This window comes from Protobothrops mucrosquamatus, unplaced genomic scaffold (assembly GCF_001527695.2).
Source record: "Protobothrops mucrosquamatus isolate PMUCROS unplaced genomic scaffold, P.Mucros_1.0 scaffold10, whole genome shotgun sequence".
Taxonomy (NCBI): domain Eukaryota; kingdom Metazoa; phylum Chordata; class Lepidosauria; order Squamata; family Viperidae; genus Protobothrops; species Protobothrops mucrosquamatus.
The window spans coordinates 3818155-3843177 of record NW_015386397.1 but is presented as its reverse complement, the minus strand read 5'-3'; the positions used below and the strand labels follow the sequence as shown (position 1 = coordinate 3843177).

The 25023-nt window shown below is 39.0% G+C and overlaps 2 protein-coding genes across 2 annotated transcripts in view; one reads left to right on the top strand and one right to left on the bottom strand.

Moving 5' to 3' along the window:
* LRRC46 (leucine rich repeat containing 46) overlaps positions 1–5201 on the top strand; it is a 12056-nt gene extending 6855 nt beyond the window's left edge. Inside the window, exons 4-8 of the mRNA XM_015810488.1 lie at positions 807–853; positions 2506–2615; positions 3291–3360; positions 3810–3973; positions 4789–5201. Of these exons, the coding sequence (XP_015665974.1) occupies positions 807–853; positions 2506–2615; positions 3291–3360; positions 3810–3973; positions 4789–5162 (765 nt within the window). The 3' untranslated portion in view covers positions 5163–5201. The remainder of the gene's footprint in view (positions 1–806; positions 854–2505; positions 2616–3290; positions 3361–3809; positions 3974–4788) is intronic.
* A 4155-nt stretch (positions 5202–9356) lies between these two features.
* SCRN2 (secernin 2) lies at positions 9357–24748 on the bottom strand. The gene is made up of 8 exons (XM_015810444.1): positions 24730–24748; positions 22908–23096; positions 22133–22314; positions 17233–17432; positions 14822–15037; positions 13802–13967; positions 11288–11468; positions 9357–9731 (listed from the first exon to the last, which is right to left on the bottom strand). Exons 2-8 carry the CDS (start codon positions 23079–23081, stop codon positions 9573–9575), a joined length of 1278 nt encoding a protein of 425 aa, XP_015665930.1. The 5' UTR covers positions 23082–23096; positions 24730–24748; the 3' UTR covers positions 9357–9572.
* Between the last annotated feature and the right edge of the window lie 275 nt (positions 24749–25023).

The following is a 25023-nucleotide window of genomic DNA, read 5'->3' as shown; positions in this document are numbered from 1 at the left end:
CCGTGCGACTTTGTCATACAGATACTGCACAAAATCCTCTGCCCTCCCCTCCAGGGGGTCCCCCCCCCTCCAATTGAAGGAGGGAGCGGGTCACCCTGAAGAGGGCGGCAGGGCGGTTATCTGATGACGCGATGAGTGAGGCATAGTAGTTAGTCCTAGCCTCCCTCAGCGCCACTAGGTAAGATCTAAGATGTATCTTAGTGACAGATCACTGTTTTAGCAAGATGATTTATGTGCTATCTTCTTTCTTGTTGGACTATATTGAAGATGTACACAAAAAATATTTAGCAAAATTCATAAAGGAGGAATCCAGATATCTTGACAGGGTGAATCATAATTTGGTTTGGTGTTATCTTATTTTTATTTTTAAATAATACTAACATTTTAATACTAAATCCGATATTTATCTATTGCCATGAAGGGCAAATATTTTCCTTGGATGCAGATTGGGTGTGGTCATTCCAAAATAAAGTTAGTCTGCCATTCTTAATATTTCTTACAATGCTTTATGCATATAAGGATACAGCATCAGGAAAACAGACAGCAGAGATATCCACAAATAACTTACATGTCCAACTTTATTACTACAGTTTTTTTTGGTGTTTGGGATGACAGCACTGTTGCTTTTATAGATAAAACAATACTACCTAGAAGGTGTCTCAGAGACTGTACAAAGACCTAATAGCTAGGAGAAAAACTCCTTTTCAAAGTCCAAACGCATATATTTGTATACACTGAATGAATCTTTCCCAATTCCCTTCCTGCATTTAATAACATCTTGAGACTTGTGCTATTTTCATTTTTAGAATCAAATAAAGAAAATTGAAAACTTAAATTGCTTTCCAAACTTGAAGTAAGTATATTTTTAACTTACATTATTTAAATCATTAAAAAGGGAAGCTGGAAAATCTTCCTTAGTTTGTATGAAAATAAACAATTGAGTGTGCATCAAATTGAGTCCAAATAGTTGTGATAAATTATGATAATCTACATAGAATGATAACAATGGATGAAACGCTTCAAACAAATTACATATTTGTTATTATCATTAACGCCAGATCAGGTTATACTATCTCAGACAGACTTCGTGCGCAACCTGGGGGTCTTCCTAGTCTCAAGACTCCTGTCAGAGAGCAGGCAGCAGTCATAGCTAGGAAGGATGTTGCACAATTTTGTATTGTGTATCAGTTGTTCCCTTACCTGGATGGTTACTCATGCCCTAGTCATCTCTCAGCTGGATTACTGCAACATACTCTAATGTGGCTATCCTTAAGAAGTATTCAGAAACAGCAGCAGGTACAGAATGCAGTGCTGTGCAGTCCTGAAAGTTTCTAGGCCTCACATGTAACATCACTATTATACAAGATGCATTGGTTACTAGTTTGCTTCTGGATCCAATTCAAGGCGTTGGTTGTTACTTTTAAAGTCCTATATGGCATGGGTCCAGAGTATCTGAGACTAGCCTCCCCCTCTTGAGCTGGTGGAAGAAGCCTGCTGTGGGTCCCATCTGCTAAGAAATTCCAGCAGGTGGGTTTAAGGAGAATAGTCTTTTCTGCCATGGCCTAATTTCTGTGGAAAACTCTATCACTGGAAGTGAAAATGCTCTCAGCCTTTTGACCTTCTGGAAAGGTATTAAAATTGATTTTGCTGGTTGGCCTGGGGCCCTGATGGGGATGCTCACCGATGGAGATGGTTGACAGGATAAGACCTCATCCCATCCTATATGTGTCTTAGTTCTGGTTTCAATATAGGTTTTTAAATCTTAATCTGTATAGTTTTTAATTATTTTTCTACTTGTTTTATAATCTATAAGACACTTAGAGTCACCTTCAGGGAAAATGAGTGGCATGACATTTTAATAAATAAATAATCATGTATAAATGTAGGTATTGCTGTCTGCATATCACATGCTTTTCCTGTCAGCTAAATCAACTGATCCATTTTCCGTGTAACCGTTTCAGAGAATTAACTTGCACCTAAATTACTGAGAGAGTTGTATATGTTGTGAGTGTGCAACAACTTGAACTAGAATGAGCTTCAGTGCCCCAAAGCCACCGACTCTTCTCAAGAATGAAAGGCCTATATCTGGTGTGTAATGTTACATTTGCAGATGGGATCATCCCTAAATTAAAAAAGTATTCAGTATAGAAAATTAACATGGTTATATTTTATTTTTGGGTTGCTAATTTTTTACCTGAATGAAATGTACTTATCACTTCAGTGAGAACTAGACCCATTTTAAAATCAGAGGGATTCAGAAATGAGAATAAAAAACGTGTAGTTGATTTCCAGCCCTGATAGGTAACGAAACACTCACCTGGCTTTGAGAGTTGGATTGTAACTCTAGCTATCTGCTGTAAGAAATAAGATTGCATGTTTTATGATGTCATCACCCATTAATGCATCATGGCTGCTGTATATTTCTTTTTTCTCTGAAAGGCAGTGTCTTACTTTTGTTTGTCTTAAGAATTTTACAACTTGTCTTGCCTTCTCACATGCTTCCAGGTTTTTGTCATTATCTGGAAATTACATCAACAAAGTAGAGAACCTCCAATCTCTCCTCAAGTTGAAGTTTCTGGATCTTTCACAGAATTGCATTGATACTTTAGACATAGGTTAGTCTATGTCTATTCCTCTGTTCATCTTTGCCATCTATACCAGCCATCCTCAAATTTGTGTTTTCCTGATATGTTGGAAATATAACTTTCAATAACCATTAATTATCAACTATCGGAATTATGAGCTGTGGCCTCTACTACAGAGGTGGGCAATTAATTTTCCCAAAGGGTCACATGAGAAACTGAGACTACTATGGAGAGCTGAACCAACAGGCTGAACTTAATTCTGCTTACTTGTGTGCATAATGCAATTATTGACATTTGATTTCTAATTTTCAACTAATCTTACACAGGCCAGATAGGGACAGTAAAAGGGCTGGATGTTGCTCAGGGGCCATAAAATGCCCAGATTTGCTCTACAACTAGAATTGGACAAGCAATGTTGATCAGTACTTATATTCCCTCATGGGTTGTGAAAATATTACATGAACTTATACTATAGAACACTATATTATTGAAATTCAGCCCTTCAGTTTGAGTTGTAATATGAAAAAAAGATATGTGAAGTATTTATTTAGCAATGTAATAAAATAATAAATAATTGTATTTTGAATTTGATAATATTTCATGAAAATATGAACCAGTCTCCTGAATCTCCAAAAATTCTTGTATCAATTTCTATCCATTTGCACTCTCACCAGCTTCCTTATTTCTACCTTCTTGTTTATATAGATGAGCTGCCCCTGAACCTTGCAATCCTTGACCTGACTGGAAATAAATGCAGGAATCAAAAAGGCTATAGGTAAAACCAGGAAAACAAATCATATTGATTCATAATAACTCATCCTATAATTATCTTTTCTAACTTCTTGTCCTTCAGGCTGAATTTGGAACTTCCTTTATCCCAGCCAGTATAAGAACTAACATCCGGAAGGTATTAAATTTAGGAAAGTAGTACCCCATTACTAAGGCCACTGCAACATCACAGAATAAAGCAAATAGGATGTTCTGAATCCATTAAGAACATGGGAAATGAGGCAGTGTTTTCTGGGCTAGAATGGTTGGCTGGATAATTCTGGAAGTCCACACTTTGCCAATGTGTGGCAGGAAGACTGATTTAATTTATAGCATCAATTTCATTTAAAACAAAACAAAAAATATGAATAATTAAATATAAAAGATCTTGCCTACTATTTTTATTAATCACCAAAGAGCAGAGTACGGAGACGAACTTTTATTTTTATCTTCCAGGGAGCGTGTGTTGGCGGCTCTGCCCCATCTGATAGAACTGGACAACAAAGCCATCTCAAAGCAGAAAATCATACTCCAAAACAATGAAGAGGAAGAAAATAGCTCAGAAGAGAGTGATTATGAGGACTGGCCAGAGCTCTTTCAGCCACTGAGCACAGAAAAAGGTATTCCAATTGCAAGCCCAGATTTGGAATGCTACATCAATGTGGAAGCATTGATTCTTAGTTCTGCAATGAAAAAATACTTCTGAAGACATGTTATTATGAAATGGTTAATATTGAAGGCCTCAAGAAATACAGATTCCTTTGATGTTTCCTAATAATCTTAGGGTTCAGTCATTTTCAACTTAACGTACCTCACGAGAACAAATGGGAGGATAGAACAAAGGGGGGAAATCATGGAATCACTGGTTAAAAGCCACAATTCACAGGAAATAAATATGCACAGTAAAAAAGTATAACCATTATAAATATAGTTATTATCAATTGTAGTGACATTTATCTTCACCAAAGAATCTCTTTTATTCCCAAAGTAAAGATGAAAAAAAAAGATCTGGTAGATATTAATCTTTGTTTAAAAACTGCTAAGATTAAATGTATTTTAATTATATTTACAGTATATTATGTTTAATATTTGTATTAAAAGTGCTATTTTTAAAATAAGAGACAATGGAGACTTTGAGCAACTTCCTGGCTGAGGTGATATTTACTCAGACTGCCATGATTTCTCTAACAGATGCCCCAGTTATAACCCAAAACTGAACAAGTCAGCACTCAGTGAAGAAACATTCTGTATTTTTAGCTTTTAGCTCAATCTATACATTGAGCCTGACCCTCTGGCTTATGTGTATCCACATTAACAAAAATAATTTGCATTCTCCAATTCTGCAACTTCTGTGCAAATTTGCTGAGAAAACAATGGACTATAAATGGACTATGGCGACTATAACTTTATCCTAATTCTCTTTTTTTTTGGTTAGACTTCTTTGTTGATCTCCATAATGAATTCAGTAGCCGCTCAGCTCAGCGGAGAGAGACAGCAATGAGGGAACACGAAACCCGTCTGGAAGAGCTGAGGCAGCGACAGAATCTGAGGCAGCTTGTGTTCAGCACCAGTGAAGGTGAACCCCTAAGTTTACCAGAATCAGGATCTTCAGTTCTAACTAATTTATCTCAAACTGAGAACCGTATGGTTTTGAATCCATCACCACAAAGAACAGTGATTCCAGAAGTTAATGCAGGACTGAACATTCCAAAGGAAAAACACGAAGGCACAACCCAGACCCAGCAGAAAAAATCAAAAGGGAAAATATCTAGTGCAGCTAAATCTGCAAACAAGAACATAAGAAAATGATATTTTGTTGAAACACTATTTTACTTATGTAATTTTTTTTATCTTATCAAACAAATATACTTCCTTTCATTTGTGAAGCATTGCCCATTTTTAAAATAAACAAGATATTATGATTTTTTAACTTTGTATTGGGGAATTGTTATGCATCTCTTCAGACTTAGTTTCACTTTTGAAGTGCCAATACTTTGTATCAATAAACATGTTCTTTGAGGAATTGCAAGCCTCAGAGCTCTGCTTTATTTGTCTCTGTCGGAACCATGACACCATGTTTATGTTTACCCCTAACTCAAAGGTCTTTCATTTGTAAAGAAGTTAAATAGCACTAGTCTCAAAACATCCTTGAAGAACTTCACCTCCCATTTATTCCTACTCATTTCTTTCTGTCTTTAGTTGCAGTCCATAAAAGGGTAGATCCTCTTACCCCACATCTGCTAAATTTATTCAGCTTTTCATAAGTGTTGTTGAAACTGTCAACTCTAGAAGGTTTGTGAAACAGGTTTTATCTGTGGAATCTGCAGATTTTCCTTCAGCAAGATTTTTTTTATGTGTCAAATTATTTATTGCTTAATTGTTTTTCTTTAATTACATGCCTACCAGTTTGCCTGGAACAGATGTTACATGACAGACATAATTGATGGGATCTCCCTGGATTTCTTTTAAAGATTGGTATCACATTTGGTTACCTTCCAGTACTCTGGCCGTGTGGTTGATTTAAGGAAAAGATTATTTATTGCCTTTATGTTGCTGGGTGATGGGGAAATGAAAATTATAATGGTAGTGCCCTTACATTGCAATTATATACTAAGTTCTGGAAATTACAGCCATTGGCATAAATACAAGATTTGTGTCTGGTGCGATGGGTTTTAACTATTTGGGAATTTTAAGGACACTTTTATTGCAAAATAAGTTTAATTAATTTCTTACAAAGTGATGGTGGTTTTTTGTATCCTCACTTTGGCATTGTGTTATAATTAAAAAGTAGGTTAGGATAAGAAAAAATTAAAGGAATATAACTAAAAATAGAACATCTCTGTAGATAAACCAATAGAAGCATTTAGCTCTAGTTATCTGTTTTGTCTAGCGCAACACCTGGCAACCCCCCTCCCTCCGTGCTATGTGTCAACTAGAATAGAAAAGGAAAAAATGGCTGCAGCCATGATCATTCTAAAGTTGACACATGGTATATTTAAATAAATGTACCGTAAATAAGCATGTCATGGTTCCGATAGATGAGACCAACTAGAACAGAACTACAAGGCTTAAGTTTTCCTTTAAGAACATGTTTATTGGCTATAAAGTATCAGCACAATCAAAAGTGAAACTAATAATAAAGTTCCCTCCAGTTACAGTATTACAAAGTTAAACTTTCCACCCCAGTACTATGTTCCCCAATAGAATAATTTGGTGGGCTTTTTAACATTAGGCTCAGCGCCCAATCTAACGAACAGAAATGGCCTTGGTTCCCACAGCACAGAGAATTGTTTAAGCTAGTACAAAAATGCCACTACCGTCCTCCCAGTCTGGTGGCAATCGAAAACAAGCCAAAATGGCTTCATTCAGGTTTGTTGCAGAGTTTTTTGAGGATGCTTATCGTAAAACATTTTTATCAACTGATCTGCCTTGACATCTGTACTTTTCACCCAGGTTGCCTCTGACAATGGCACTGTACTAAGTACTAATTTCCCCTTGTATAACCTAGAGTCAAGGATTCGTTTAATTTCATAATGAGTTTCCCCCTCAACCAAAAGAGGACCAGGTGCTTTCTTAGGAATTGGTCTTAATGATGACTCTCTGAGAGGTTTTAGCAAACTTCAATGAAAAACAGGATAAAATTTCCCCAAGAAGCGAGGAAGTTTTAACTCCACTGTCACAGGATTTATAATCCTAATTATAGGAAAAGAACAAAGAAATTTCAATCCCAATTTCTTGCTAGGTAATTTAAGTCTTAAATATTTAGTTGAAAGATAGCCTTTCTCCCCCACCCTGAGAGGACCGCTTCTTATTGGCCTGTTCCTTGTATGTTTTTGCGAACTTGTGTTAGAACCTTTTTAACATTAGTCCAAACAGTCTGCCATGATGTTACTCACTGATCTAAAGTTTGTGAGGCAGGTGGATCTTGGGGGTATTCAGGCATAGGAACGAACTCTCTGCCGGTGGCTATTTTAAATGGAGTACGTCCAGTACTGATGTGCACGGTATTATTGTAAGCCACTTCAGCAAAAGGCAGGAGGTTAGTCCAGTCAGTCTGAGTGCCGCCTCTGGCACACATGCCATAGGCTTGTTCAGCTGATCCATTTGTGCTCAGATGAAAAGCCATCGAAAGTCCTTGAGTGGACCCAATTAGCTTGAGAAAGTCTCTCCAAAACCTCACAGTAAATTGAACTCCCCTGTCTGATATAATCATCTTTGGAGCACCATGGAGGAAGTATATATGTTTCAGAAACATCTTGGTTAACCTCTTTGCAGAGGGGAACCCTGAGCAGGCTATAAAGTGAGCCTGCTTTGAAAAGAGGTCAATGGCAGTCCATATTACCGTATTTCCCCTACTTTCCAGTAACTCAACAATAAATTCCATAGCTATCTCCTCCCAGAGTTGAAAAGGGTCTGCTACTTGCTGCACCAATCCCAGTCGCTTTTTCATGGCAGCACAAGTGGCACAGTTTTTACGTAGCTTTCAATATCCTTTTTTTATCCCCGGCCACCAAAATTGCCTGCAGACCAAATGCAATGTCTTTAGAAATCCAAAGTAGCTGGCTTGCTTAGTGTCATGACTGCATTGAAGCACCTGGACTCTGAGTGTATTGGGCAAGTACAATTTAGGCTAAACCATCCCGTTGTGTCAGTAGGGTCTTATTCACCTGGAACCAAGCATCAGTTTTTAGCTCTTCCCTAAATTCTGTTTGTCAAAGGGTTATCTGGCTCGGTAGACTGTGTGAGCGCCTGGCCCCTAGTTGCAACTTGTGACACTGATTGTGGCAATGGAATAATAGAACTTTAGTCTTGGTTTAATGTCATAGTTCCAATAGAACTAGAAGGCTTAAGTTTTCCTTTAAGAACATGTTTATTGGCTACAAGTATCAGCATAGTCAAAAGTGAAATCAAAACTAAAGTTCATCCAAACAGTTACAGTATTGCAAAGTTAAGCTTTCCACCCCAGTACTATGCAATCAACTACGTTCCCCAATAGAATAATTTGGCTTTCTTTCTAACATTAGGCTCAGCCCCCAATCTAATGAACAGAAATGACCTTGGTTCCCACAGGACAGAGAATTGTTTAGACTAGCACAAAAATGCAACCATTCTCCTCCCAGTCTGGTGGCAACCGAAAATGAGCCAAAATGACTTCATTCAGGTTCACTGCAGAGTTGAGAACAGGAACAGAAGTCACCTTGCCCTAAAGCTCAAGAGTTGAGAGTCATCTGAAAACAAATATTCCTTTCAGTAAGGAAACAAAAATTCATAAAATAAAGAAACCCTATCTTTGTAATTAATTACAAAGGAGTCAGCTTCTCTAAACAGAAAATGGAGTGTTTTTTGATCCAAATGATACCACGAGGAATAAAGAGAGACTTATTTCTAGACATAGAAGCTCTGTTATGGAAACCTGCTTAGCACAAAAAGAAAGCCAGAATAAGACTTAAAAATGACTTTTAAAGCTGTATGTAATGGATTAAAAAGGCTGTTTAGACACGGACTGATCTAAGGTTTAAGATTTAGACCTATAACCGAGAAGGAAAACTTTTGTTTAGTAGAATAAATATGTGAAATAGAGTAAGATTGTATTTTTTGAATTAATATGTTTATTTTATGTATGATAATTATTCTGTAATATTATGCTATGAAAAGAGGAAAATTGGGGATACCAGAAGCATAAATATTAGGCCTATGTATGGTTAAATTGAAATATGGTATCTGGAATTTTATAAAGTTTAAATACAGGACTGGGATTTATATAGTTAAATTGTTATTGATAATTTTATTGATTGATTGAACTTTATTAGAAATGTAGTAATCTGAATATGGTATATGATTTGTAGGAATTAGAGAAGGATTCTTTAACAAGTTAACTTGAGTTATATATAAATGTTTTGGTTTTTTGGATAATTGATTACCCAATCACCACGTTGCTTCCTAAGCACTTTGTTGTAAAAATTGAAAAACTTAATAAAACCTGTTTTATAAAAAAAAGAAAAGAAACCCTAGCTTTGCTCCAGTTTCATCTATACAACTAAGAGAAGAAATAAATTCAGCTCTTTACTCCTGCTGACATGTCACCCAGAGATCATGATCTGCTTTTAGATTAGCTCAGAACCCTTTTATAGGCATACCCTAAAAGAAGAAAACATTTTTTAGACAATCTGTCAAAAGCACAAGGATTAAAACTCAACCCACCTGGCCATTAAGTCTACATCACCTATACACTTTGAGTTCTGCATCCACAGAATTGCAAAAGAGGCCAGCCAACTCTTGGGGTTTCACAGTGACAGAGCCTGTTGACACATTTTTCACACTTTCCAGAACTTGCTGCTGAAATGTTTTCATAGCCTCCTGTAGTTTCTGCTGCTCAAGCTGGAAATGAAGGACAGAAAGATGATATATGAAGAGAGATTCATAAGATGCTGTTTTTAATTACAGCATTGCTTTGCCTGATGAAAATTAAAGCAGATGAACTCCAAAACCTAAAAGGTGGCAAAAAAATGTCAGGAGAATGTAATATGCTACAGGGAGTGGGGCCAAATCCTCATCCATACTAATTTAAAGTCTCAAGGTGAAACACAGAAAACAACAGAATGGAAGGTAAACAAACTAAAAATAATAGACATTAGAAGGAAAAGCAATACTAAGCTTACTTTAATTCATCATCATCTCTACTTCTAAGTTTCTCATGTATTCCCTCCTGGTCTAATGTTCAGAATTTTACCAAGAAGGAAAAAAACTTATTTAGCTTTTCCTGATCAGTTTAGCTCAGACATGTCAAACACAAGGCCCGGGGGCCAGATGCGGCCTGTGAAGTGGTTTCATGTGGCCCGCGAAGCAATCCTGGAAACAGTGAGGGAATGGCCCCCGCTGCCTTGGCCCTGGCCCAGGCTGGCCGGGATCCAATGTACAATTTTGTGGTAGCCATCTATGCTGAAACACATTCAGTCTTAGCTCCACAAGGCCGTCTAGAAACAGCAAGGAACCAGCCCCTGCTGCATCATCCTGGGTGCCTGCTGGGGAAGTGTCACCCTTTGTGAGGAATGAAGAAATGGACCATGCCTTGGCGCTTGCCCCAGTCCCACCCCCTTCTGCCAGAGACCCTCAGGTCTGTCCCACTCATGCCCAGGCCCCCACAGGGACCCTTGATGCGAACGATGTAGAGCTGTCCATGCCCACCCAGTAGGCCGTACCCACTCCATCCACGCCCACCCAGTAGTCGTACCCACCCTGGCCACACACACACCCTGAGGGCAACCGCAATGCTGATGCGGCCCTCAGTGAAATTGAGTTTGACACCCCTGGTTTAGCTGGTGGTATTTTCTAATGGAAACATAGGGTTTTTAGGTATTTAAGAGAAAAGGGAGCAATTCCAGAGATGGTTCCTTTTAAATTTCTCAATAGTGCCTAAAGCCATTTAAGGACAGCTTCCGTTGTAAGTGGACAATGAGCTAGAAGCAGTAGCATGTGAACAGTTCTCTGGAAACAGCTAGCATGTTATCCTAACACCAGGGCCAAAAGGCTTGTGTCTGTGGATTGGCTGTTGCAACTAAAATATCAGATTGCTTATGTCAGACTAAATTTGTTAGTCTTGAAGGCAACTATAAAGAGGTCCACACATGTTCCACCATATCAATTCTCCAAGCTATTTGAAGCAAATTATCAAAAACAAAGATGGGATTGTGAAAAATCATTTGGTCAAAGCTCAATGCTAGTTCTACAAAGCATGCTGCAATACCCAGTCTCTGCTTAAATGTACCCAATAGAGGAGCATTCCGGGGCCCTCTGTTTCACCACCCATCCGTTCTTACCTTTTCTCTCTAGCTAACATTTGAATTCCTGTCAATTCCATCTATAGTAGCTTCTAGCAGAGGTAAAGCCTGATAATTTAAAGCTGTGAGGCCTGCAGGAAATAAATGGAAGTTCACCTGATTAGAATCCATGACTTCCAGGGCTAATTGATGTTGCTTGTAGAGATCGTGTCGACGGTCCACTCGACTTTGAAATCTTGGAGTCTCCCTAATGGGGTCTTTTTCACCAAAACTTGGTGATTTCACCTGAGGGAAGGGAGTAACATTGGAAACAAAGACAAATGGTTTGAAGATAGACCTGCCAAGAAGAGAAAAAGAAAGTCATTAGTGTGATATTCAAAAATCAGGCACTCTTATTAATTTAATTTAAAATTTTAAAATCCCTAAAGCATGAACAGGGAGCAAGAACAGAGGGGGGGAGACTAACAGCAGTACAATCCAGCCAGTCCTTGAGTTACAATGCATGACTCGAGTTATGTAACTCAAACTTCAAATGAAAGATAGTCGCTCTTTTTCACACATGTGCAGCATGCAATCTGAAGAACATAAAAAATGGCTTAAGGCTAGAAAAGGTGAACAGCATCTGCTCCTACATTTGCCTGATTCCTTTCAACTGAAGCCAGAAATAATGAAGAACATGCTGCTCAGGTATATTTTGCATCTATTGAAACTTCAAGAGGACTGTTATGAAAAGCTGAGGTTGGTAAGAAGAGATTTAGGTTTGTTCTCAGGTTACTGGAAAAACTGTTTTACACAGTGATAAGGTTAACAAAAATTTCAAAACAATCCATGGGTGCATCAAAAGAGCTGGCATCTGCTTTACTGCATCAAAAAAGCACAAGAAAGAAAATCAGACACTAGCTGCTTTAAATTGCCTTTGGAAATATGTCTCATTTGAAAGTAAAAATACTTGCTCAAATTTGTGTGCTGTCCCTTTTTTTCCTAATAAATCTTACAAATCTGAGCTCAGAGAGATTCATTTCTTAGATACATTGTTTCCAGTCCTAATTGCTGTGAGATGTCTGACATTAACAAAGTCACAAATGTATCTCAGTAACTACAGGTAGTCCTCAACTTATGACCATAATTGAGCCCAAAATTTCTGTTACTAAGTGAAACATTTGTTAAGTGAGTTTTGCCCCAATTTGCAATTTTTCTTGTGACAGTTAAGTAAATCACTTCAGTTGGTAAATTAGTAACAGGTTGTTAAGTGAAACTGGTTTCCCCATTGACTTGCTTATCAGACGGTCACAAAAAGTGATCACATGACCCCTGAACATGGAAACCATCACAAATATAAGCCAGGTGCCAAGCATCTGAATTTTGATCATGTGACCATGGGGATGCTGCAACAGTCTTAAGTGTGAAAAACGGTTATAAATCACTTTTTTCAGTGATGTTGTAACTTTGAACAGTCACTAAATGCATTGTTGTAAGTCAAGGACTTCCTGTAGTTTTATATAACATGCTGACATTGTGTCATCTTCAGCTCACCATGGTGGCAGATAAATATTGTCCCAATTATAAAATAGCATTTTCTCCTGGCATAATTTTGCACATTTCATTGACAGTGTGATTCCTGATGGGAGATGGGGATCTGCCCATCTTCTTCTGGTCACTTCAGATAATTGGAGAAATAACTCTCTTGCCCTCTCCTGTTTGGGGGCACTGCCTTCTACGGATATCAGGATTTGCTTATGTATTTTCTGATCAGCACTTTCCAAAGCATATGCTGGGCTTCATGCAACCTCCTAATATACACAGGTTAAGTATTATTAAAAACTGTTTTGAAAGCATAGATTTAAAAAACAGAGGGCTAGCATAAAAGAAAAAATTAAACTGGGGCAAAAAATACAAAACAAAAACAAAACCTGGGGTCTGCCAGGTGTGCATTACTGTGTTTCTTCCCAATGAGTCCATTATAGCTTTTGTCTGCCTCTATCAATAGTGTTTTATATAGTTCTGCTTTTTACTGTTCTTTTTATTTGGGGGTGGGATTTTTTTTTTTACTATTCTATAGGCTGGTTCTGGATGCTGTGAGCCACTATCCTTCATTGCCATTCCCATGCAGGAGTGCTTGAAAACAGCTTGCTCACTGCTGCTTACTCCTGCTTCATCCAGTGTTCGTGGGTGTAACCTGTCAGCCAGGCTATTTTTGGACACATGCTTAATGCTCATTCAGAAGAGTATAAGCTATACGTATAAGTACAAATAGCCAGATAAATAACAGGTACAGAACACTTCCATGAGTACAAACTGTTAAGTTGGACAAATTGACTGATAGCCACACTAAGTACATGACTATGCTCACCCATCTCCAGCTTACTCCATGTTAAACAGAAGGACCATTGTTCCCACTAGTTGGTGACATGAGATGGAAGGGAACAAAGTCTTCCTTATCCACCAATCCACCAATTACTTTCCTTAATTTATTTGCACCATATTAAAACAGAAGGAAGAGCCTCACTTGTTAGCTTTGCTACCAAGACAGAAGAATAATCTGCAATAACGGCAACAGAATTTATGTAGTAATGGCAACAACATATTTTTTTACATCTTGTAAATAGAAGGAAAGTCTGGCTTTGCCCTATGTGTGCAGTTGGAGACTCATTAAACAAAACTGCTGCTCACCTAGAAGGATCTGGAGTGGCAGTAAAAAAATGGACACAAGGTAGAAGGGGATCTTGAGGGAGGACGGATACCATACTTCCTGTAGTACAGAAACCTTCAGAATCAACACAGATCCCACTGGCTTTGTCACTTAAAATGGACATAATTGTCTCAGCAGTAATCTGTCCTACAACGAAAAAGAATGTTACATGAATATCAAAGGAGAAAGAACACCAATTGTCCCATCATTTTAATTTTTTAAATATTTTTTACATTTGTTAAAATTCATAGGTACCCTGAAAAGAAGATACCATTAGTAAAGGCACCATGGTAGATTTGGAGAACAATTCATGGAGGCATTGAAGAAAGCAGACAGAAAGAGATGGGTGGGACACAATTTGCAAAAAAAAAAAACAGCAACAACCTTCCAGCTGCACTGGACTTCAAATTATGTCCAAACACATAAGATTTTAACTCCCAGAATTACTGGTCACAGTAGCCAATGTTAAAAATAGAAGCTGGAAGATACAAATTAGAAAAAGCTGCTCTGCGCTATACCAGTATAGCACATTTCTGCTAAACTGGGATCGAATGAATTAGATGATGCTAAAGCACTTTTCCATTAATGTGGTGCCCACCAGATGTGTTGGACTTCAGTTCCCAGAATTTGTTATGCTGGGAATTCTCTGAAATCTCACACATTGAGAGTACCAGAAACTGCCTTTGAACCACCTAGACCAGGGGTTCTCAACCTTGGCAACTTTAAGACTTGTGGACTTCAACTCCCAGAATTCCTCAGCCAGCTTTGCTGGCTGAGGAATGCTGGAAGTTGAAGTCCACAAGTCTTAAAGTTGCCAAGGTTGAGAACCCCTGACCTAGACTGATTCAATCAGTATTCTAGGAGCTGAAGAACTGGAGCACAAGTTTGGGAAAGGTTGCTTGAAGAAATCCCTAAGCAGCAGGACACCATTCCTTCAGATCCCTATTTCCATATGAGTTTGACCTCCAGTGCCCTTTTGTTCATATCTTTTGAAAGCCCACCTGAATATTGATGCAGCAGCTTCTGGCCAACACAATACCGAGCTTTGGCTGCCTCCATGCGGACAGGCTGATGAATCAGTGAAAATACTTCTGTGAAATTGAACTCTCCTTGACCATTCCACCATCCTTGCTCTTGAGCGTGTTGTCTTAGACTCGTATGTTCACTGGTAATGTCGGTACCAATAGTTAACTGGTTGGAAATGTTCCTGGCCCCTTCTGTGTGGTTGGAGGAAAGATAATACTGTTTACTAAAACATTAGAATTTGCTCTACTGCTGGCATAGTCTTTTTTATATGAGAAGTTCTGATAACTTTCTTTAGAAAAGGCATTCTCTTTTCTCCTCATCTCACACAGAAGAAATAGCAATAGCACTTAGATCTATATACCGCTTCACAGTGCTTTACAGCTCTGTCTAAGCAGTTTACAGAGTCAGCATATTGAGCCCCGTCAAGATTGAACTCCAGGCTTTGGACAGAGTCAGTCTGAAAATGCTAAACATTAACCACTGTACTACTAGGGTTCCATGGCATGTTTCATTTTTTTTCAGTAGCCTCACTTGGAATACATGTAGTCCTCGACTTATGACCATGATTGGGACTGGAATTACAGTTACTAAGTGATGCACTTGTTGAGCAAGTCATCACGTGATTGGACCTAATTTTACAACATTTGTACCATGGTCATTATGCAAATCAGGCTTCCCCAAATGATTTTGCTTGTTAGCTTCAAAAATCAAGAAAGGCATGCTGAGTTTCTTCTAAACAGTTTCCTTTATTGTTTCTCAAGTATAGACAGAAATCTTGCTAAATTAAAGCAAAGTATTTGCATTATTAAAGATCTCCCTGAGAATTTCTAGGGAGGGGCTGTTTTGACCTTCTTCCTCCCAACTAACTATCTAAACTTTGCTGTCTCTTGCTCCTCTGGAATGCAGCTCCTCCCACCTGGGAATCTGGACTGCCTTCCACCATATCCCGGTGGGAAGGTTGAAAATCGCAATCATATGACTGCATGCCTCTGCAACCATTGTAAATGTGAACAGATTGTCAAGCACCCAAACTGTGACCAAGTGACCATGGAGGAAGATATCTGACAGTCAAAATTTTGAGGTCAGATTGTAAGTCACTTTTCTGAAACTGTTGTTAAACAAATGATCATAAATTGAGGACTACCTATAAATGCCATTCCCTGATCTTCCAGATCAGCAATCTGTAAAGCTAATGACAGCTGGACTCCAGTAACATTTTGGATTACAGCCTGAAAAAATGCCTAAGCAGCTTATATGGATAGGAAAAGTTGTTTTCCATTATATTCTACCACTTTGAAATCTCAGGTTCAAGTAGCAGAAAGGCCCAAAAGAAAGCAGAAAAATATTTATAAAGGATATAAATCAATCAATGCCAATTCTTGGAAGAGCATTCTTACAAATACTGGAATCTCCCAGGGAAGATCCAACACACGACATCCTTTATAATCAAAGGTTATATATAATATATATATATATAAAACTGATAAAAAAGACAGCAATCTTAATTTATCTTTATGGTAGCTTGCCAGGCAACTCATACAAACATATTTTCAACTGAGGAGGTTAACTTTTGGTTGGTGGAATACAGAAGTAAACCTTGGAAGGGATCAAAGTAGAATGAGGATAAGAAATGGACAGATGACATCTCATAGATGGGCAAAGCAGGATTATTTTTTTGGGGTCTCTGTGTGAAGGGATATTTGGATTTTCCCTTAAATTTTAAATCTTAAATAATTTTCCTTCTAGAAATGCAGGAAGTCACAGTACAAATTTGACAACTGTGCTGAGGAATGTTTGTAATTCTGTCAGATTGAGCCCTGGGACTACATAAGCAGTTCTGCATGATTTTCAATTTTCAAGAAGCTTGCTGAGGATTTAAAAAGTCCCATGGCCCAGGAAAAATGTTTTAACCTAGGAAATGAATGCCAAATTATAGCAGAAAAAGCCAGTTTTGGCAAAGAGCAGGCATAAATTTTACAACCTAAATTTATGCATGGTTACTCAGAAATAAGGCCACCGAATGAAGTGAAACTTGCTCTCACATAAGCAAGAAGTGTATAGTTAAAATAATTTTTCTTTGATGTCATTGTTAAATTTATATTTGTTTCAGGTCAAATAAAGTGGTGGATGGGGTTTGTACATTTCTGCTTTCTAACCTTACTGGAAATGTTCAGCACTTAAAACGGCTATAATTCAAGGTTGAACCATGTGTTCCAACTCAAAATGGAGCTGTTTGGCGTTCAAATAATTCCTAATAAAGTTAAAACAAGATAAGGATACTTCTGATGAGATTGAAATATCATATTTTAAACTCAAAATCCTTTGCACCCTTCTAATGTGTCATAGTACATTCTTTATTTAAAAAACAAGTAAACCAAATGCCCACCTTGGATCCTCTGAGCCACCCAAAACCGTCCTGCTGTTTCCAACACCCAGGCTTCAGTACGGTCTGCCAGTAGGAAGGTATTATGATAGACAAAAGGAGTTGGTGCCTCCTTGCAGCTGCCCCCTTGACCATAGCTTTCCAAAAGGGCTGTTATGACTTGGACTGCTTCACCGGCACTACTGCCCCTCTCCAGACCCAGTCTGAAATATAGCACTCATTGCTATTAATATCTCAAGTGTGTTTATCAACTGCTTAATTAATATATTAATTTATATTCTTAAAAAGCAACCTATTATTTCAATGTATATGATAGAGGGTCTTTGAGGGGAAGGAGGAAGATAGGACCATGATAGAATGTCAATGGGACATAAATTTGTTCAATAGATTAAGAGCAGCAGTATTTTAATCTTTTCTTAGTTTGCATTATTGAGGACTAGAGACCATTCCCTGCATTCTATATCAACCCTACATCTTAAAATAGCTTCCAAAACCCATTTGGCTTTAGTCAGACTAGAGATTTCTTCAAATTGGAATTAGCTCTTGGTGACATCATGGATATAGCTATAGGGTTTCTTGTCAAGTTTGCTCTGCCTTGTTTCTTGATTTTTAAAAAAAAATTCCCTTAGCCTACAGCCTTGGATTTCTTAGTGGCCCTTCATCTGAGAACAAATCAGAGTTGATTCTACTTTGGTTTGGGAAAACTCAACTAGGTTTGGCTAGTTGCTAGTCTAAAATTGATTAAATTAAATTGAAATTAACTAAGGAAATATGCATGGATGCAAACTGATGCAATTCTGAACAATTACAGTTACGATTAAAATAATAGCAATTAATGGAGAGCCAGCTTAGTACAGTGGTTAAGGTGTGGCCTAGAAACCTGGAGACTGTGGGAAAAAATGGCAGATGAAAGACAGCTCTGCAAAAGGCTGACAGAGCTGCCAACTGCAGCTAAGAATAAGAAGCCACAAGTAGATCAAGACTTTCAACTCTCTCTGAGGAAGGAAGGAAGGAAGGAAGGAAGGAAGGAAGGAAGGAAGGAAGGAAGGAAGGAAGGAAGGAAGGAAGGAAGGAAGGAAGGAAGGAAGATTGCTCACATTTCTCTCCATACAGTTGCTCCTCGTGAGGAGGCTGCAAAGGACACTGAATTTGCCATTCTTGTTCCAGCTGCAATCGGAGACTTCAAAGGACACTAAATTTGCATTTCCTTTGCTAACCATCTTTGGAAAGTGCCTATTAACTGCTTTAAAGAAGTTAAATACTTTCAAAATGAGTGAATTCCTTCAATCCTTAATATTAAGATTTTGAAATCAATTTTAAAGAATAAATGCATTTTCATGGGAAAGAAAAAATATTTTCAATATTGGAGATGTAACAAGATAAACAATTATAATGGCATTTGAGACTTTGTGGAGGAATTGTTGAAGGACTTCGATCTGACTTCAACATATCAGTATATTGTGTGCTTTTTGAATGTTCTGTTCCCAGAAGAAACTGTAGTAGATGCTATTACAGAAAAATATTTGGAACAGAACTTATCTGACATGATTATGAAGAACAAAATAAATAAGAATCTTTCACTGGATATCCAAAAAACCCCCGAATGAGGCTCTAAAAATTAAGAAATAAAAATGCTAATTCAAGAGAGTAATTTGAATGTCTGTCTTACTGGATTCTTAAAGAGGCTTGTTGAAATGTTGAAGGAATTCAAGACAAGGGTCAGTAATAATTCGAATGAATTAAGGAACAAGATAATTTTATGCAAAAGGAAGGAACATAAAGTTGGTTTATTTGATCAGACTTAAAATGGGACATGTTATTTTGGGAGGTTCATTTTGGACTTCTGACATCTAAATTGGTAAGGATGTTGGATATTGGATTTGCTTACAATTAAGAGCTATGGAATGATGAGTTTTATATTTTTTAAATAATGTGATTATTTCAGAGCTCTCTTTGGACTTTTGGTGATATCCAGTTTTGAAAAGATGCTGTTTACTTGACCTGCCTATAGTTAAAAGTTGAGTTATGGGGTGAAGAGTTTTAAATCTGTTAACTAAGATGTGGAGAGATAGTAAAATTGCTTATACGTGACCTGTTGAGAGTGGTAAGTCGCTTTCTTGAATTTTTCCTTTTCTTTTTTTTCTTGCACTTTTTATTCTTTTTTCCTATTTCTTTTTTGTTTGTATTATTTTTTATTATTATAATTAAAACTTTTAATAAAAACTCAGGAGGCTCTGAATTCTAGATCAGGACTTTTCAACCTTTTCACCCATTGTACCACTTTTAGGATAAAGCAATATCCAAGTACCACCAGTCACCTAGCAAGGTGTCAAAAACTTGATGATCAAAAAAAAAAAAGGAAAAAAATGATAAAGTACAGGTAGTCCTCGACTTAAACAATTCGCTTAATGACTGTTCGAAGTTACAGCGGCACTGAAAAAAGTGACTTATGACCATTTTTCACACTTATGACTGTTGCAGCATCCCCAGGGTCATGTGATTTACATTCGGATGCTTGGCAACTGATTCATACTTATGACGGTCACAGTATCCCAGGGTCATGTGATCACCCTTTACAACTTTTTGACAAGCGAAGCCAGGGGTGTGTGGCCAGATCATCACTCAGGTTGCAGGGCTCCTGTGGGAGGTGCAGGCGGGACTGTGAGAGATCCGTGGGTCTTTGGTGGAGGGTGGGACTGGGGTGGGTGCCTTCCTTCCCTCCCTCTCATTGTCCCTTCCTTCCTTCCCTCCCTTCAATTGTCCCTCCCTCCCTTCCCTCCCTCTCATTGTCCCTCCCTCCCTCCCTTCCTCCTTGCCCTCCCTCCCGCCATGCCCAGTAAGGAACAAGGAAAGTGGGACAGGCTGCCAGCACCGCTGGTGGCTGTTTTATCAGTGGCCATGGCTTGAAAGGCCACTGTAAATTGTTGGACAAGAGTCACATAGCGTTAAGAGGAGAGTGGCAGGAAGGTATTTGTAATGAGGGAGAAAAACAGACATCCCTGAAGAAGATCAGCAAATGGCCCTCGCCTTCTTCACACATCCGTGGACTCCGGGGGAGGGGACGTTACGAGTGGCTTGAAAGTCCACGTTACCTGCACTACTCCATCCAGATCTCAGCCTGGTTTCGGCAGGCAGCCGCACAGTCTTCTCACCGCATGGAGTGGCCTGGCGAGGCAAATCGGCGGCATGCCGAACCTGCCTGTGCGCGCACAGAGGCAGAGACAAGTGCATGCACCTGGCATCTGTCGTCTGGGTAAAAGGAAAGTGCTGAGAATGCAGTCAGCCTGCGTGGCAAAAAAGTCACCCAGAATAATAAGTGCCAGGTGCATGCGCTCACCTCTGCCTCTGTGCGCGCATAAGGCAGGTTCGGCATGTCCCTCCCTCATTACAAATACCTTCCCGCCATTCTGCTAACGCTGTGCGGCTCTTGTCCAGCAATTTACAGTGGCCTTTTAAGCCATGGCCACCGGCAGCACAATAACTAGCCGCGCTGTCAGCCTGTCGCCCTCCCCGGGCACGGAGGGAGGGAGGGAGGGAAGGAAAGGACAAAGAGGGAAGGAAGGAAGGAAGGAAGGAAGGAAGGAAGGAAGGAAGGAAGGAAGGAAGGAAGGAAGGAAGGAAGGCCCAGCCTCTCCACGTGGTGAGGAGAATGAGGCGCTGTCTGCCGAAATTGGGCAGGCCCGGGGGAGGCTGGGCGGCATGGCGTAGGTAACATGGACTCTCATGCCACGACCCTTCCCCAGCTATGTTCTTACCTGTTTTTTGCTGCCACCTGTGTGCGCGCCCAGTCTGTTTTTTGTCCTCTCCTCTCTCGCCCCTCCTCCTTTTGATCAAGTGACCATGGGGATGCTACAATGGTTGTAAGTATGAAAAATGGCCATAACTCACTTTTTTCAGTGCTGTTGGAACTTTGAATGGTCATCAAACGAATGGTTGTAAGTTGAGGACTACCTGTATTAGGCATATTAGGCAAAAATAATTGAAGAAAGGTAATACTAAAAATAAACTGATCTTGTGCCATGTAAAATTTTATAGATGAAAACTCCACACCTTGAATTGCACCTGACAAATAGTGACATTATATGGACATACTCAACTGTATCCATCACTGTCTACACCCTGCATTCTGGGCCAACTGTGGCTTCCAGAAAGATCTTCAGACAACCCATATAGAAGATGTTGCAACAGCCCAACCAGGAGGTGACTAAAGCATGACTGATGTCAAGCAAAGCTTCTCAATCCAGGAACACAGGGAGGTGCTTATGTGGGACATAAAGTTAAAGAAAATCCATACATTTTAGAATCAAATTTAGAGAAGGGAAAGAAGAAGCCAAATGTTATAGTTTGTTTCAGATGCTTGAAAATCTCAATTCTTAAGGAAGCAAGAGGCATACTTGTGGTATGCAGGAATATACTTGGCGATCATAAATGTATTGCAAGCCTGCCCCAGTCTTTCAGGGTTAGTGCAAACATTTCAAATTTTGAGAAACATTCACAATATGGCTGTTAAGAGGATGCAGCTAGTTAAAATACTTATTCTACTGAAAGGCCAAATGGAAAAATAATTTGCCTGAAGGAGAAGAAAAGATGGGAAATTGACCCCCAAATACAAACTTACTCTTCTGAACTTACAGTTCAAACTCTGTATTTAGAAATCATAGCTAATGTATGAATGTGGCCTTTGCCTGAGTCTGTCTTCCTATCACATCAGTAATAAAGCAGTTTAGTTCCGATGCTGACTTGACAGGAGGACAGAAGCAAAAGCAATATTATCTCATAATGCTCAGTGACGATGCAGCATTGTGGCAAAGAGCCTAAATGATACAGCTATAGAGAGGCAGAAAATATGCAGGTGTTGGGTGTGGGTTCTACAAATCACACAATACATCACATTGCTTCCTACCTGACAAGATCCATGCCCAGCAAGGCTTCCTCCTCCCCAACTGGCTCTCGACTCCACACACCTTCATTGCCAATGCAGACACCATGTTCATTGGCACCCATTTCAGCTCCCCACAGCCAGGCAGGGCGACTCAGGATCACTGCATGTGTCTTTTCTACCTGATCCACTTCAATATATGTACACTGTGGAGAAAGACAAGCCACAGACATCAGAATTCTGGAGGTTTAATTCTTGCTCTTAGCTCCAAGCCTGATTTACCATAACATGTAAGTCAAAGTCCCATTAGGAAGAATGAAATTACACACTTTTCTCAGGTCAAGAAAACCTCATAAATGTCACAAAATATGTCATGAAGAGCCATGCTAATCTGAGGATGCCTTTACTCTTTTTACGTGATTAAGCAAACAGCTATTTACTGTGATAAAAAAAATACAAGGAAAGAGCAAAAGCTATTTTGCAGGGGTACTATCTTTGGAAATAAAAATACTTTCCTTCTATTTAAATGCAACTTTCCTCTCAGGATGGGTGTGCTTTCCTACAAGACTGCTTTGGATGGATCTCATTAAAAAAAATTTCCTTGATCACATTTGGAATGCGTTGTGTTCTTACCTTATTTTGGAGATTTCATGCATCAAAATTGACAAGCGTGTCAATCTATGGTGAATGAACTAAAAGGTTGTGAGCCATGCTTTTATTTGAATTCCTGTACCTGTACCAATGAGGCTTAAATAACCCTTCCAACCAACCTTCTCTCCAGTGACAGATCTCAACTCACCTGAACCTTTGTCCCTTTGACATGACATCCAGCTGGAAAATAGACAACCTCCTGAACTTCATCTTTTGGCCGATCTGAATTCTTGCCAAAAACGATCTCTTTGGCAAAAGAAGATGGGGGAAGTGAGACAAAGCAGTCGCAGGAGGATGGTACAGGGGGGTAAAGGCTGGCCATTGTATCTATGTAAAACTAGAAAGAGAAAGATGAATGTTGCAATTTTCATTTTCTGTTTTTTTGAACAAAAATCTTTTTTCCTATATTACAGGAGATCATCTCTCCTTCCACAATCAATAAAAAATGTAATGAAACCTAACTGATTGGCTCCAGATAGTTAAATATCTTGTTTTGTTTGAGAGAAGAAGGAAACCATTACTACTAAAACAGAACAATTGACAATGGCCTTTAGACTAGAATTAGATGGACGTGACATCATGACAACATGTCACTCAAAAATGGTGAGTAAAATACTTTTATATCACAGTAGAGACAATGAGGATGAACCTCTAGCTAGCTTATTGCAACTCATTCTACACTTAGAACAGCTACATATCCATCCAAAAAAGCAGTCTAAATAAACAGGACCTTTTTAGTAAGGACTCAATTCTTCTTGAACTTCTTGAAATCATGAATTAATTGGCCACAATTGTCCTTAACCTGTAAACCTAACATGTTCCAAACTACAATGTAGGAAAAGTTTTCTGTAAGAAAGGATTTTTAAAAATGGGTATTACTGGGATGTTTTATCTATGCCACGTAGGTTTCATTACATTCCTACAGAGCTTTAAACTAAAGAATATAGATGAGATTATATGAATACATATGTCGGTATTTCCTTTTGAACACTCTTCAAAACCACCTTTCTAAATAGGGTTTGGCACAATTTCTTCCTTTAGTACCAGGAATAAATTATACATTTGTCCAATCTTTCTTTTTGGCCTTTCTTTATTCTCCTGCTACGATCTCCTGATCCTTGGGCATCTTAGATTTTGTGCACTGCATCAACAGCAACAATCCCCACTTTGAGGTGACCAAATCCTTCACCCACTGTTTGCAAAAATAAAAATTCCCTCTTTCTATTGTTTATTTCTTTCCTTGTGGAGAATATGCCTAGATACTGTAGCAAATCTTCCTTTGTAATGCGACGCACCTCCTTTGTTCAGCAGATCTCGCTTAAGGTCTCTCCTTAAAAGTTATTCTGCAACGATAATCCAGCCCTCCTTTGACATTTTACCGCTGTCAAGCTGCCTTCGCACCATAAACGAAGCTACCAACGAGCCAACCACAGTTTAGCCTACTGTCTTGCGCGAACTCAGGTCACATGGTTATTTTTCGGTCCGGAGTCCCGCGAGAACAGAGTAAATTGGATTATAAATGGTTTAATTAATCTCAGGTGTACATGTCCTGCAATCATACTTTTTGGATTTTCAGTTCCCTTTCTTTTTTTGCAACTAATGAACAATCCTCTCCATTCATCTACTTTTGAAATAATGGTTCTTGTTTATTAAGAGATTCCCCTCTCCATTCCATTTATACCAGGGGTAGGCAACCTCGGCTCTTTTATGACTCATGGACTTCAACTCCCAGAATGCCTGAGTCAGCATAGCTGGCTCAGGAATTCTGGGAGTTGAAGTCCATGAGTCATAAAAGAGCTAAGGTTGCCTACCCCTGATTTATACCAATACAAACTACTGAGATAAAGCAACTAAGCATTACAAAAGTCGTTTCCCGTCCGCGTGTGCTCCCGCCCCTTCCACACACCACCCACGGCTTCTTGACTACGTTTTCTCCCAGCCCCAATTCCTCTCTAGCGCTTTCAACTCACCGGAGATCCCTTCAACTCCGGACCCTATGCTTTCTTCGGGCTTTCTGGATCTATCACGGCCCGGGCAACAGGTGAGGGAAATACTTGATGGCCACGTTGACCATCAAACTGAATTGTCCTGGGATCTGGCCGGAAGTTGCAAAAAGTCTTTTTTTAAAAAGAGAGAGATAGTCAGTCAGTAAGAGCGACGCCAGGTGGCGCCAGCAGACTATATTCAGTACCAAAACCTTCCCAAACTGGTCCGGCGGGACGTGCTGTTAAGTGCTCTGATTTTTGGATTAAAAGAAAAATTAT